At 47.2% G+C, this 16,160-nt stretch overlaps 1 protein-coding gene across 9 annotated transcripts in view; it reads right to left on the reverse strand.

The window, feature by feature from the left end:
• Positions 1–16,160, reverse strand: part of HLCS (holocarboxylase synthetase) — a 236,052-nt gene that overhangs the window by 203,319 nt on the left and 16,573 nt on the right. For 3 of the 9 annotated variants that reach the window (XM_047875104.1, XM_047875101.1, XM_047875103.1), the window contains one exon: positions 8,830–8,967. Coding sequence is in view for 3 of the 9 variants with exons in the window: in XM_047875098.1 (XP_047731054.1) it covers positions 8,830–8,967; positions 11,719–11,793; positions 12,870–13,064 (408 nt within the window). In the remaining 6 variants the exon portion in view is untranslated. Of the gene's footprint in view, positions 1–589; positions 671–8,829; positions 8,968–11,718; positions 11,794–12,522; positions 12,687–12,869; positions 13,149–16,160 lie in introns of those variants that run through there. The other 6 variants (XM_047875098.1, XM_047875099.1, XM_047875102.1 and 3 more) reach the window with 6 other exon arrangements.

A 16,160-nucleotide genomic window follows, 5' to 3' on the forward strand; every position in this document is an offset into this window, starting at 1 on the left:
GATGTGCAGCCAGAGTAGGGTTCACCTGACCAGCGTTTCAGTAGGACTCTGCATTTCAAATCTGACCTCTCTGATCCAAGATGAGAGCAGAGCTCAGAAGCTTACAGTTCAGACACATATTTAGCTGATTTCCAGCTTTGAGAATAGAGGAAGGATGTCAGCTCAGGAGGATAAGAAGATAAACTATCGCCTTGGCAAGAGGACTTTGCAGATGAGGGTGAATGGGAAACGTGAAAAGAAACAGGATAACCGATGTCCTGAATGAGGCTAAAAGCACCGGTGTTCTCAGGGCTATGGCTGGCAATCAAAGAATGAGGAAAAACACTCAGCCAGTGGAGACCCAGCCCAGAGTTTAGTCACTCAGAAGCAGATTTAGCACCTTGCTGGAGCAGGCACTGCTGGGGAGCTATGCCTTGAAGAAAGCATTTAGTGTAAAAGGACCCAATAATTAAATTCTCCCCCCACCCCCGCCCCCAGGAGGAGAGAAATGGGAGATAAACGAAGCGCGGGGGAAGGACAGGAAGCGGCCAGAGAACAATACACACAGGTCCCTGATCAAGTTTCTCAACTCAGCCAGCTGTTTCCTCACCTAAGTGCATTTCCTTTTTGTAGAAACGTGGTCCACGAGCCACAGACCGTGCAAACTCCTCAAGCAGCGCTGTGTGCTCCATCAAAGCAAAGCCACACTGTCACTGATGCATCCAGGGCCGTTTGTCTGAGAGCAAACAGGGCACTTCCACTTTGCCCTTCAAGGTGGAAACAAAGGGACCGAGAAAGAAAGGGGAAGTCAAACCCAAGGCTTACTCCCAAAGATCAAAGCTAAGGAAGCCCTGGTCAGCCCCACACAAAGGGATTTCCTGGCAGAAATCCCTTCCATAACCAAAGCTCCTGACTTGTTGTCACCTTGATTGACAGCAGGCAGCGGTGGTGCACCTGCTCCACTCAGCGGACGTCCATGAGGAAGGCCCAGGGCCAAGAGGCACTCGCTTCAATTCTCAGGGGTGGCTCTCTAACCAACTGTCCTTCCCAAGGCCGCCCGCAGCACGCGGTGGGCTGAAGTTCTACAGCAAAGGTGGGAATAGCCAGTTGATAGTTAACCAAGTGATGACTAATTTTATGCGTCAACTCAGCTAGGCCATGGTACCCAGACATGTAGCCAAATTTCCATCCTGATGTAACCGTGAAGGTGTTTTTTAGATGTGATTAGCATTTTAAGTCAGTGGACTTTGAGTCAAGCAGTTTATCCACCATAATGTGGGTGAGCCTCGCCCAATCAGTTGAAGACCTTCTGAGAAAAAGACTGAGGTCCCCCAAGGAAGAAGGAATTCTGCCCTCAGATGACCTCCTGACTCAACAGCCACACCTGCTGTGGTGCACACACACACACTCCCTGTTGGGTCTGCTTCTCTGAAGAACCCAGACTACAACAAGTTACAATCAGTTCTCCAGTCAGATAATTGATGTTGCTAATGTACCTGGCTCTTATTCCTTTCTTCCAAATCAACTTAATCACACGTTAGGTTTTTATAATTTTTTTAATGTTTATTTTAGTTTTGAGAGAGAGTGTCAGCAGGGGAGGGGCAGAAAGAGAGGGGCGACACAGAATCCAAAGCAGGCTCCCGGCTCTGAACAATCAGCACAGAGCCTGACGTGGGGCTTGAACCCGCGACTGTGAGATCATGACCGGAGCCGAAGTCAGACGCTCAACCGAGGCACCCAGGAGCACCTGGTTTTTAAAATTTCTAGTGACAAACTGGATGAAGGAGTGTGAGGCACGCAGAGATGGGAAGTGTGTGACGCTGGGAGAGCAAAGGAAGGGGGTTACCTCTGACGTGAGGGTAACCCTGCAGACTTCAGGTTTGGAAACACAGAGGGAAAGGATCACGACAAACTTCATTCTCACACTCTGTTACTTCCAAGGATAACGTGCCCTGTGGCACTTTTAGGAGAAGGGTACCGGAAAATCGAGTGACAGTGTAAGGGGCGTCACAACGCCAGAGCAAGCAGGAGCTGTAACGAGCTGATGGATGAAACCAAGTGGTACTTGAAAACCAGGGCTGAGCAGACACCCAAGGAAAAGGAGGGTTCAGGCACCTTAATCTTCTGAGTAGGTGAGAGTTAGTCAGAAAATAACAGAAGTACCCTTGTTGACACACCCTTTTTCTATTTCTTGGGTTCCGTATGTGTCCCCTAAGCACCTGAGGCCCCCTAAGGTATCCTGCATTAGCATCCCCAAGTGCTCACTGCCCACTTTACGTGCCCACCCCACTGATCCTGGGAAGCTGAGAGCAGAAGATTTAAAAGATACCCCAGGTGTTCCAGTTACCCATCACTGGGCAACAAACAACCCCCAAATTTAGTGGCTTAAGCTAATCGTTCATTTTGCTCAATCTCAATAGGGGCAGGGCTTGGCAGGGACAGTTCAACTCCGCTCCATGCGGCTAAGGTGCCTCAACTGGGCCCAGACGATCCCCATCCAAGATGGTTGCCCACCAGCAGGAGCTTCCTCACTTGGCAGCATGGGAGCTGAGTTCCAAGAGCCCAGGCGGAAGCTGCAAAGTTTCTTATGATCTGGCCTTGGAAGTCCCAGAACGTCATTGCACCACATAACCCTGGGTGTACAAACCATCCACCACGCCGAGTTTCTGCCAGCTCGCACTCCTGCCATCTGCACGCGCATGGCATGTCCCCAGACGGACATGCTCCCTCAGTCTGGGTCCCTGCACAAGAAGGATGCATGGAGCAGAGCCCAGAGCAGAGTCACAGCTTAATACAGCGAACCTGCTGAGCCTATATTGTAACATGAGCAAGAAACCAATATTTGTTAGAAGCAATTGAGGTGCTAGGGCCATGTGTTATTTCAGCAAAGCTGACCAAACAACGCACAAAACTGCATTGCTTTCAGCAGTCCCTCCACCAGCCCTCCCTGCCATATTCCCGATCTCCACGAATGATCCAGCATCCACCAAAAACGACTGTCCGTTGGGTGAAGTCCAAGTTCCTAACTAGCACACATAAACTTCTCGTGATCTGTGCATATGCGTGTTTGTACGACTGAAGGATATTCGGTTCTGCTACACAGAAAACAAGAAAAACCAACAGCATGGATGGGACTTGCACATCAAGTTAGGAACTTGTCCGACACCCTAAAGATAGATGAAACAAATGGAAAATATTTGTAATGAACCCAGATAAAAAGGAAAGAACAACAGAGAGTATTTATTACCCTTAGGCAGAAAGTCATGGACGGACCAAGTAAATCTTAAATATTAAGGGGCCCCTGGGGGGCTCAGTTAAGAGTTCAACTTCAGCTCAGGTCACAATCTCACAGTTCGTGGGTTCGAGCCCCACGTCGGGCTCTGTGCTGGCAGCTCAGAGCCTGAAGCCTGCTTCAGATTCTGTGTCTCCCTCTCTCTCCGCCCCTTCCCTGCTCACGCTCTGTCTCTCTCAAAAACAAATAAACGTTAAAAAAAAATTTAACACACAAATTACACCACCTCCAGATTGGCAGTATATCATCCCTAAATCAGTCACCCATTAGGGCACCATGTATAGTCTCTAAAAACAGATAAGAAGCACAGGTGGCACAGCACAGCACTTCCAGGCACACAGGTCCTGAGTCTCTCCAAGAGAACAAGTGTGGCTGGCCCCACGCACATACACGTCCTGAGTCTCTCCAAGAGAACAAGTGTGGCTGGCCCCACGCACATACACGTCCTGAGTCTCTCCAAGAGAACAAGTGTGGCTGGCCCCACGCACATACACGTCCTGAGTCTCTCCAAGAGAACAAGTGTGGCTGGCCCCATGCACCCTCCATCTGCTGAGCCCCCAGTTTTAACCTCATCTCTGGCTCCTGTACCTACGCCCTTGGTGAGGAAGGCTGGTGCAGCAAAGAGGCAGGATGTGGGAACACTGCACAGCCCAGGATTCAGGTGTACAGTCCTTCCACACTGCAGGCCCCTGATCCTAAGTGTTAACTGACCCCTAATCTCTCCAGGTGTTCCTTGTGCATGTTCCAAAATTATTTAATAAGCTGTGAATTATGCATCTTAACTTGATCTGCAAGCTTCTCGACTCTGTGACTGTTGAGAGAACCTGCCCGGCAATGTTTAAGATTTTATTTTTTAAGTAATCTCCACACCCAATGTGGGGCTCAAACTCACAACCCTGAGATCGAGAGTCGTGTGCTCCACTGACTGCCAGCCAGGCACCCTTGCCTTGGCAATGTTCCTAGAAGCTACTGCTGCACCCAGGTAATTTCCCATACAGCAGTCCAGCCCCATCTTTCCCCTCTGTCCTTATCTTGGACCACTCCCCAACTCACGTCACCAGAGACTCCAATTTTACTGGACCATGTGCGGTTGCCTCAGGTGCAAACTTCTGTGTGCTTGTGCCCTTGCTGTTCTGCCTGGGAAGCCCTTCCTTCCTCTGCACCAAACTCCTGTTTTTTCCTGTAAAGCTCAGACATGACCTCTGCTGAAAGGCCCTTCCTGTCTCACCCCTACATAGACAGGTTGCCCACCACCCCTATCCATGCCTTCTCACTGCACTTATCATGTTGAAACTTTAATTGTTCCTTTACTTAGCTGTCTTTCCTCCCACACTGGGAGCTCCTTAAGATGACAGGGACCATCATCTCTGAATGCATCTGTCACCTCCACATGACACATAACTCCAGCTCTGGCACACAAGCTGGCATATAATAGGCACTTGATAAACCTTGGATGAGTGAATGAATGCCTTGGTAAGAGTACAAGGAACATAAGTGAATTTTCTGCAGCAAAGAATTATGTAAGTTTTTTGGGTCATCAATTCTTACTAAATAGGACTGCTGATATCAGTACAGAAGGTATTGAAAATTGAGCTGAATCTATCATGCTCCACTGGTATTTGTTACAGTACCTAGCAAAATAATTGGAACATAGTAGATGGTCAATAAACAGGCTAATGAATGACTAAGTAAGTGAAAATATGAATATATGAATGCTGTTTTTTGAAAAACTGAATTCCTAAGATTCACTTATTTGTTGTTAGGGTCTATAGAATGACCATAAACGAAAGCCATTTGAGCTATCCCAAATTCAAAACGATATTTTAAGGGGCGCCTGGGTGGCTCAGTCGGTTAAGCGGCCGACTTCGGCTCAGGTCATGATCTCACGGTCTGTGAGTTTGAGCCCCGCGTCAGGCTCTGTGCTGACAGCTCAGAGCCTGGAGCCTGTTTCAGATTCTGTGTCTCCCTCTCTCTGACCCTCCTCCGTTCATGCTCTGTCTCTGTCTCAAAAATAAATAAACGTTAAAAAAATTTTTTTTCAATAAAAAAGAAAAAAAGATACTTTAAGTATCTGTAGGAGTTCTATAATCCTAGGAATATGGAAGAACGTAACCTTTCATTAAGTTCAAAAGTCTTTGGGGCGCCTGGGTGGCGCAGTCGGTTGAGCGTCCGACTTCAGCCAGGTCACGATCTCGCAGTCCGGGAGTTCGAGCCCCGCGTCAGGCTCTGGGCTGATGGCTCAGAGCCTGGAGCCTGTTTCCGATTCTGTGTCTCCTTCTCTCTCTGCCCCTCCCCCGTTCATGCTCTGTCTCTCTCTGTCCCAAAAATAAATAAACGTTGAAAAAAAATTAAAAAAAAAAAAAAAAAAGTTCAAAAGTCTTTTCTTACATTTGTATTTTCAACTTAGTATCTCAGGGTCCTGTTAAACTCAAATGACTTTAGAGTTAAGTGCAAAATAGATTGATAACACCCCCCATGCGAAATCCCATTAAGCAATCAACCTGAATGAGGACAGTGAGATACAAGATCAACTCCTTTTTTATTTTTTTTAAGTTTATTTGAGAGAGAGAGAGTGCACGCGCGCGTGCACATGGGGGAGGTGCAAGGAGAGAGAAAGAGAAAATCCTAAGCCCCAGCAAGGCACTCAAGTGCTCAAATTCAGGACGGAGAGATCTTGACCTGAGCTGAAATCAAGAGTCAGACGTTAACCAACTGAGACACCCAGGTTCCCCTCAAGTCCTTTTTTTAAAGTAGACTCCATATCCAACACAGGGCTTGAACTCATGACCCTGAGATCAAGAGCTGCATACTCTACCGGCTGAGCCAGCCAGGGGCCCGAGATCAATTCCTTCCAAAGGACCAACTTATAAAATGGAATTCGGTGTAATAGGGTGGTCCAAAAATTAGCTCCAAATGTCTCCAGCTTCTGGTTGCAGGACCTACCAACCAAGCCTCTAATCACAAATAAATGAAATAACTGGATAGTAGCTATCTTCCCTGGTGGGCAGGCATCTTTCTACCTCAGAAAATCAAGAAATAAGTAAGGTATTGCCATTAAGGAAGATTTTTTTTTTTTAATTTTTGGATTTTTTTAATGTTTATTTTTGAAAGAGAGAGAGTGTGTGAGCATGGGAGGGACAGAGAGAGAGGGAGACACAGAATCTGAAACAGGCTGCAGGCTCTGAGCTGTCACACAGAGCCCGACACGGGGCTCAAACCCACGAACCGTGAGATCATGACCTGAGCTGAAGTCAGATGCCCAATCAACTGAGCCACCCAGGCACCCCGCCATTAAGCAAGATCTTAATTAAATCTTCGTTAGACTATATATTAAATGAAATGGTAACTGTGAGAAATGCTAATTATCTCCCAGTATCTTCTAGTCTGTCTTTCTTCCCTTCAACCCGTGGCTGTCCAGCTAGGACTGCAGTTCTCAGCCTGCCCTGCAGCTGACGGGACAGGAGCAGAAGTGACCCGTGAAACTTCTGAGTCACAGTTTTTAAAGAGGAAGCTGGCTGGCTCCCACCTTCTCTATTCCCCCATCCTGAGGGCTAGATGTGCATGAGGTTAACAGAGGTGGCTGGGGCAGTATGAACCAGTCTCTACCAAGAGAGAGAACAAGGCTGGCAGAGGGCAGATAACAGAGCAATAAAACAGAAGGGAACTAGGTCCCTGGATGGTCTTACAGAGCAGAACCACCTCCCGAGAAAGAGAGAAAATTCTAGCTTATTTGCATAGCTGCATTTCTGGGTCTCTGATATAGTAGCTTAGCCTCTACCCTACATGGCACAGTAACTGTGTTCCTTCAGATGCTATACATCTCTTAACCCTATAAAGATAATACAAGTAAGGGGTGCCTGGGTAGCTCAGTCGGTTAAGCATCTGACTCTCGTTTTCGGCTCAGGTCAGGATTTCACAGTTTGTGAGTTCAAGCCCCATATAACGCTCTGAGCTGACAGTGCAGAGCCTGCCTGGGATTTTATCTGCTTCTCTCTCCGCCCCTCCCCTGCTTGTGTGCTCTCCCTCTCGCTCTCAAAATATATAAATAAACTTAAAAAAAAGTACAGTTAAGTAACAACGATTTAGGAAGTTAACAGCACAGCAGTCACATTTTGTGCTGGCCTTGGTTTTAAGTTGAAATCTTACAAAATATACATATAAATATCAGCATATATAAGAAAACATCAAGCTTACTATGAGCTTGATAATTTATAAAATTGGGGCACCTGGGTAGCTCAATTGGTTGAGCATCCAACTCTTGATTTTGGCTCAAGTCATAATCCCAGGGTTGTGGGATCGAGCCCTACCTTAGGCTCTGTGCTGAGCAAGGAATCTACTTGGGATTCTCTCTCCCTCTCTCCCTCTGCCCGTCCCCCACTTGCGCGCTCGCTCTCTCTCTCTCTCTCTCTCTCTCTCTCTCTCAACCTAAAATAAAAATTTATTTATTAAATAAATTTATTAAATAAAAAATAGTAATTTATAAGAATTATGTGGGTGTTCAGAAAGATGGTGTTTGTTCACCTAGATGACTTACATACCTAAAAAGAAACTGGTCTGGGGAGGGAGGGGCAGGGCAGGTAGACAGGTGGATAGACTCCAGGGGACCACATAGGTACGTGTTCCATTTCCATATTGAGTGGTAAATTTGTGGGTATTAATCATACAAATTTCAAAGTCATGAGTGAACGAGGGCCACGTGTGAACCAACAATGAGAGTACATTTTGATTAGGATTAACCCAAGTCTGGGTAGCTAGAGTCCAAAAATAAAATAAAATATTCTAAGACATTTGAGCTTGTAAACAGGATAAATATTATTCAGAAATGCCATTAAAAGTGATCCCTGGGGCGCCTGGGTGGCTCAGTCGGTTGAGCGTCTGACTTCGGCTCAGGTCACAATCTCGCAGTCCGTGAGTTCGAGTTCCGCATCGGCCTCTGGGCTGATGGCTCAGAGCCTGGAGCCTGCTTCCGATTCTGTGTCTCCCTCTCTCTCTGTCCCTCCCCCATTCATGCTCTATCTCTCTCTGTCTCAAAAATAAATAAACGTTAAAAAAAAAAAACAAAAAAATAGGGCTTAAAAGCCCAAAGTAGGACACTTAGGTTACCACAAATGGGTTCTTCATAGGTTTAAAAAAAAAGCCAAGTATTAGCAATTTCATGATTCAAACTAATTGATCATGTGATTTGTAACTGTAATACACTGAAATCATTGTTTTAGGAACACCTGGGTGGCTCAGTCAGTTAAGTGTCCGACTTTGGCTCAGGTCATGATCTCATGGGTTCGTGAGTTCAAGTCCCACGTCAGGCTCTGTGCAGACAGCTCAGAGCCCGGATCCTGCTTCGGATTCTGTGTCTCCCTCTCTCTCTGCCCCTCCCCTGCTTGCTCGCTCGCTCTTCCCCTCTCTCTCTCTCTCTCTCTCAAAAATAAATAAAACATTAAAAAATTGTTTTCAAAAAAAATACATAATTTTTTTAAAGAAAATGAAAAAGAAAAAACAAATTTACTTTTGGTTAAGACATAGTTTTCTTATGAGACACAAGTGAAAAACATGCTACTCACGCTTTCTGAAGAGGAAGATGGTCTCTGTAAAGTCTCACCTTGCACCCAGATGCTCTCAGTCACAAATGCTATGTGTTCTGCTTCGAGTATAAAAGGAGAAACAAGAAACAGGGCCCATTTGTTCAAGTCATCAATGGACTGCATAGAGGGAAAGAAACACAAAAAAAGGGGAGGGGATTCAGTATCACTTCAAATCACAACAGCCACTTACATCAACATCCAGGACAGCCCTTCCTCTGGAACCCCAGGTGAGATCAATACAAGTTTATCAGATGCTCTCCTGCAGACCACATAAACCCTGTGTTTCTTGTTGAACTGTGGCTATTAAACACCTGCAACATCCCTTCTATGATTCATGACAACTTTAACATTTCTAGATATTTGTTATCAACAATTCACTCTGAAGCTGGGCTCACCCCCACCATTCCTTACTGCTTACAGTACAGAGAGCTCTCCAAGTTACAACTCAGAAGCCCATTTAAAAATGAGGAGGCCCCGGGGCGCCTGGGTGGCTCAGTCGGTTAAGCGTCCGACTTCGGCTCAGGTCATGATCTCGCGGCTCATGGGTTCGAGCCCCACGTCGGGCTCTGTGCTGACTGCTCGGAGCCTGGAGCCTGCTTTGGATTCTGTGTCTCCCTCTCTCTCTGCCCCTCCCCTGCTCACGCTGTCTCTGTCTCTCAAAAACAAATAAATGTAAAAGATAAATAAATAAAGGTGAGGAGGCTCAGAAGTACGTAGCCGTGAAACGAAGCCCATTACCAACAGAAACCTGAAGACCTGTTCTTCCCTGTTCTTCCACTTCCTCCAGCCATTATAGCATCAACATTGGTTATCAGATTGGGTATGTCCATTTACCTGTGCTCTCCTTCCTGAAATCCCTCCAAAAGGCCAGTAAATTAATTTTAAAAGGCTTTGACCCACTAAAATCAAGGCATATCCAGAGGAGAAAAGCTGAACTCTAAGGCTGCAGGAGGTGAGCCCTGTCACCGCCACCAGAAAATGGTCAAGCTCAGGAGCACCTGGGTGGCTCAGTCAATTGAGCGTCTGACTTCAGCTCAGGTCATGATTTCGTGGTTCGTGAGTTCGAGCCTGGCATCGGGCTCTGTGCTGACAACCTGGAGCCTGCTTCGGATTCTGTGTCTCCCTCTCTTTCTGCCTGCCCCTCCCCCACTTGTGTTCTGTCTCTCTCTCTCTCTCTCTCTCTCTCTCTCAAAAATAAACATTAAAAAAAAAATTTTAGGGGCGCCTGGGTGGCGCAGTCGGTTAGGCGTCCGACTTCAGCCAGGTCACGATCTCCCGGTCTGTGAGTTCGAGCCCCGCGTCAGGCTCTGGGCTGATGGCTCAGAGCCTGGAGCCTGTTTCTGATTCTGTGTCTCCCTCTCTCTCTGCCCCTCCCCCGTTCATGCTCTGTCTCTCTCTGTCCTAAAAATAAATAAACGTTGAAAAAAAAAAAATTAAAAAAAATTAAAAAAATAAAAAAAATTTTAATAAAAAACAAAAAAATAGCAAAATGGTCAAGCTCCACACAAATCCAGTTCAAATCCGCCCTTGTTGGGAGATCAAAAGGCATTTTTACCTGGCCTAATAACTTGGCACATAGTACAGTATTAATAAATATCTACTGAGCTAATTAACAAATGAAAATTTGAAGGAGAAAAAACTCCTCTACATGGGTAAACTATATTATTAATATAGCAGTTAACTACAAAAAACAGGGGTGCCTGGGTGGCTCAGTCGGTTGAGCATGCAACTTCAGCTCGGGTCACAATCTCGAGGTTTGTGGGTTCCAACCCGTGTCCAGCTTTGTACTGACAGCGCAGAGCCTGCTTTGGACTCCCTCTCTCTCTCTCTCTCTCTCTGCCCTTCCCCTGCTTGCTCTCTCTCACTCTCTCTCTCAAAAATGAATAAACATTTAAAAACATTTTTTTACGAAAACAACAACAAAAAACAGATTGTCCATCTTACTCAAACACAGAATATGTACATATTCAACAAAAACCTTAAATTTCCAGTTTGGGGGCGCCTGGGTGGTCAGTTGGACAGCCGGCTTTTGATTTTGGCTCAAGTCATGATCTCACAGGTTCGTAGGTTCGAGCCCTGTGATGGGCTCTGCAGAGCCTGCTTGGGATTCTCTGCAATCTCTCTGCCCCTCCCCCTCTCTAAAATAAATAAATAAACATTAAAAAAAATTCCAGTTTCTATAAACTCTTTGGTTATACTTATCAATTTCTGTGGGACCTTCAATTATATAAACATACACATTCTATTTATCGGATTCTAAGCATGCAAAATGTGGAGACAACAAAGTCATAAAATTGACTTCTATAAAGTTACTTCAATCTAGGTAGACTGACAATAAGGTATTTAGCGAACCAGATCATTAGCCTCACAATATTTTAGATCTTGAATTAACAGCAGCCAATCACAAATAGCCAAGCTTTCCAATCGCAGGCCACAACCACTAACCACTCCATCATTCATTGAAGTACTGAGTGATTATCACAGGGCAAGCTGCTAAGCGAAAGAGACCCAATTCCTAGGGAGAAAAAGATAAAAAACTGGAAATATGAAGGATAATTTAAAGTTTATCTGGGCACAGAGCAAGCCAGTCCCATCTAGTTTGAAGAATGAGGGAACATTTCCTTGAGACAATATTTCAGCAAAGCTCTAGGATGAGGCAAAGTTAACTTCAAATAGCAAGAGCACATCAAGTTACAGGATCCCCGAAGGCCAAGGCTAGTATGGCCGGGGTGCCCCCACACCAGGCTGGAGCAATCAGAAAGGGCTGAGAAGCACTAGTTATGGGTACGGTAGTTAAAAAGAAGACCAATAAAGTCATAGAGATGTTCAAAAGTAAAACTGTCTTCCAAGAAAATTAAAAATACTTACATATCGATATTTTTGAATGTCCAAAATCCTTAATCTAAAGGGTTCTATTTTAAGTAAATGAGTCCAGATTGGAAACTGCAATAGAAAAATGCACCCCTCAATTTTTCTTTATTTTGTTAATTCTCTCAATCCAGGTTCCTTGGACAATTAAGCCCTAATTAGACCCTCAGGCAGAATGAATGTCTAAACGTCTTGCATCTAGGTGATAGTAGCTGCATACTCTTTCACAACCGAGAAAAGTTACTCATTCTCTGTTTATACTAACAAATAAGGGTAATTTTGATTTGTTAGTAGCACAGTATAATTCCGTACCTAAGCATACAACAAAGTATTCAACCTGAGATAAGACTTTAATTCCCACGCAGGTGCTACGGTTTCGCACACAGGGGAAACCTTACTTTAACGCCAAGTGAGCCAACTTTCAGGAACGAAGAGGAAAGGGAAACCGATTAAAAGCAAACGCTTTTAAATGTCAACGAAAACAGTGTTAGTGAAGTCAGTGGAAATCTGCGCAGCACCGCACTTTTCCAGAAAGGGAACGCAGGTTTCGCATAGATTAAACGACAGCCACGTGAAAGGGCCTGCTGAACTTGCAGCCATCCGGCTAAGTACTAAGCCAAAAAACAAAGGCCGTGTGCAAACCGAAATAAAATAGATGCAAAGACAATCAGCGGGGTGCCCTGGTCGGCAAAACTCGCGACTGACTGAGCCGTTTTTGTCACTTAGGAGATATCTGACATAAGACTGAGGATTTGTTGTCTTTCTGTGAATTCAGGTTCATAAACTTGAACCTGTAGAACCCACAGTAGAGGAGAGGATGTCAGAAAAGACGTTCCGAGCGGACAGTGCCCAGGGCGTTCGGGTGCTAATCTTCCCCATACACTCGACCCGGCAAGCCGCCTGTCGCAGTTCCGGACCTCTGGTCCCCCCAGTCCCGGCTCCCGAGGGCATAGCCAGTAGAAGCGCCCCGAGCTCAGCCCTCCCGGGACCCCAAGCCCGGGGCCTCCCCCCCCCACGCGCGCAGCCCCGGTGCAGCGCGGGGCCCGCGAGCGCTTCCGGCTGGCTGAGCCCCGAGGCCGCGCCTCCCGCCGGCCCCGCCCCCCGCGCGCCTCCGGCCCCACCCGCGCCCCGCCGGCCCCGCGCCCGCCCACCTCGCTCTCGCCGACGCAGAAGACGCGGCCGCCGCGGCTCAAGCACACGCGAGCGCCCCTGGGCTGTACTGCCGCGCCGCAAAAGGTGAAGGAGCAGCGCGAGGCGCGCAGCCGCTGCACCGTGGCGCGCACGAGCGCGGCCGGCCGGCGCCCCCAGCGCGCCCACAGGTACAGGTAGCACAGCGTGATGAGCATGACCGACCGGCCGGCCGGCGGCGGGGCGCGGGCCCGGGACGCTCGCACCACCGGCCCGCCCCTCCCTCAGGGCCCCGCCCCCGCCGCCCGCCCTCCCGCTGGCCGGAAGAGGCCGCCCCGTGGGGGTGAGGCCGCGCGGGCTGGGGAAGGCCGCCAGGGGTGGGGGGTGGGGGGTGGGAGGAGGGAGGATGCGCTGGGGGAGCGGGGATGAGGATGGAGGGAGGATGCGCTGGGGGAGCGGGGATGAGGATGGAGGGAGGACGCGCTGAGAGGAGGGGTTTAGGACGGAGGGAGGCCGAGCGGAGCAGGGGGTGTACGGTGAGGATGGAGGGAGCAGGGAGGCCGCGCGCGGCTGAGGATGGAGGGAGGCCGCACTGGGGCGGGGGGGCGGGGGGGGGGGTGAGGAGGGGCTGGGTGAGGTTGGAAGCCGCGTGCGGAGGGCGGGCGGCAGTGAGGGAGGCAGGAGGCATGATGGAGGGAGAAAGGCATTAGAGAGAGGGGGTTGACAGGTTGGAGACCGGGGGTTTAGGCCCACTGGCTGCCAGCTTTAAGCCAAAGTCGAACCTCCCTTCTTTGGAGAGCTGGGAGGCAGACTGAAGAAGGGCTGCAGGTACTTTTACATTAACTAGTCCGCACCCTACTGGGATTCAACTAACATACAGCCTCTGCCCAGTCCAGTTGGGAATATAAAGTGAGACTGGTTTTTATTAGATTATTCTAGGCCTTTTTGCAAAAAGGATTTTACAATAAATTACATAAATGCATACAATGCAATTATATATTTTATATATACAAATGTAGATATACATATATACAGATACATGTATGTATACGTATATACACACATAATACACGCATAATATACATATGTATTCTGGTCTCTAAATATTTTAAAATAAGGACTTGAACACAGACCTAAAAGGGCTGTCGGGTGTTCTTGCACATGTGGGTCACCAATTTGTGAGCATCCTAACACCAGGAGAAAAAAGGGAAACTTACCAGTTATGTTTCATGATGTTCTTGTCCCCTAAGAGAAGCATAATTATTCTTGACAGTGACAGAGCTTTCTCCCCTGGAACCGCATTTGTTTAAGTGGCAGTTTGCAAAACACTGCGTCCCCAGCACCTCTGAAGCATAGTAAGGATTTTCTCTGTGCTGCTTCCTACTCTGGCCTTCGTTGTAAGTGGACGGCATAATACAGTAGCAACCAGGTACACCACTCCCAAATCTCACTTAATCCAAGGATAGATTTTTAAACTGCACTGACCATTTATTCGTCCGCTTTAAAATAGCAGTATAGATAACCCACTTTTAGAGCTTCAAACTTACAGTCAGAGAACATAGGAACTTCTCATTGCATACAGCAACACTAGATTTTAAGAGAGAGAGAGAATCCAAAAAGAAATAACTGGGCTCAAAAACTAGATAAGCATCACGGTGGACCAGAACTGGAAGACAAGTAAGCGATGAGCAAGGGTGAAGCCATATCTTCCACTTCCTTTCAGGACAGTGGCAGTTGGGAAGGGAGTTCCTGCATAGACACAAGGCCTGAAATTGTGTCACTGGAGAAAGACACGAATGAATGCCCTCTGAGGAAGGCCTTAGCCCCTCCAGGATAACATGGGGCTAACAAGTTAGGAGTAAGAAAATGAAAAGGCTTAACAAAGTGATAACCCTAATGTTTCACTAGACAAACCCTGCATATAGCCTTCTTGGAGTTTGCTGAATTAAGGCTCTAAGGACCAGTCTCTCCACTCCTGGTATGGAGAGGTCATGGCTTCTGTCTGTAAGTCCTAAGCATCTCTAGCTTTTCCACGTTCCTTAAGAGCTTTGTAACCCCCCCTTCCCGGATACCGTAACTCCATCGAGCCAGAATAGGAACTCTCCAGGTTTGCCCTTAGATGCTTCAAGATGTCGTAGTCTCAGAAGACATCATGGGGAAATATGAGCATCAATTCTGTATACAGCTCTGGGTTATAAAGAATGGGGACCACGAACATGGTCTGAGTGAACATTAACTGGGAAGTGGGTGAGGTTCCTTCTTGACCATTGGACTGAGGAGCACTGTCACCATTCATGCCCAGAAAGGCAGGCAGACAGAGGAGTAAACAGGCACAGGGCAAGCTCAAGGATGGAGCCTGGCTTCATCATCCCCAGAGAGTAAAGGAAAAAGGGAAGGATGCAAAACTAAGACATCAGGGGGTCTTACTGTGTGTGTACCTGATTCACAACTTACAGTCCCTCGACACTCTAAACTGTGGTCCCTGGACCAGCAGCAGTAGCATCACCTGGGAGCTCACTAGAAATACAGAACCCCAGTGTCCACCCCGGACCTACTGAATCAGCATTTGCACTTTCACCAAATCCCCAGGTGATTCACAAACACGTTAAAAATTGGAGCACTGTTGAAGTCCACTTCTATCACTCCCTGGGTCTGGGTCGCTCTGGACCGTTAACTAGACTCTTCCAAATGGTTGTGGAGAACAGACTAGGAATAGAACCACAGACTAGAAGTTTAAAAGCAAGACACTGTCATTTAGGAGAATATCACTGCAGGAAGGAATTGAAGTGCTCACCAGCCAGCAACTGAACACCAGCTCAGTAACTCCTCACCATGACTGGCTTTCTACGGGAAAAGCCGACCCAGTCTCTAGTCTGCACTTAGGAGGCATGCCCTGGAAATGATGGTTTAGGGACAAGGCAGAGTGTTAACCAAAAGAGTGTCACTCCCCCAGAGGACCTGTCCTCCCCCATTAAATAGATTAACTGTTCCTCCCCAGGGGAAGCCTGTCCTACTGACATTAGCTCTGTCTGCCTTGGGAAAGCATTCTGAACTCAGTCAGATGGCCAGAGCCGAGAAGGATAGTTTGTGAAGGGAGCTTAGTCTAATGGGAAGCGTTTAGCAGATGCTGAATTTTAAATAGCTGTAACTGTAAACAGTTCACGTTTAGCAATTGAAGTACATAGTCTCTGCTTTATACGTAAGAGAATCTGTTCCCTCCATCGGTGTTGGGAGTGCTAAAACAAATGATATTCACAGAGCCCAGGGTCTCAAGAATGACCATCTGTTTGAAAAAAATGTCCTCCAGAAAAATT

The sequence above is a fragment of the Prionailurus viverrinus genome, chromosome C2, assembly GCF_022837055.1.
Source record: "Prionailurus viverrinus isolate Anna chromosome C2, UM_Priviv_1.0, whole genome shotgun sequence".
Taxonomy (NCBI): Eukaryota; Metazoa; Chordata; class Mammalia; order Carnivora; family Felidae; genus Prionailurus; species Prionailurus viverrinus.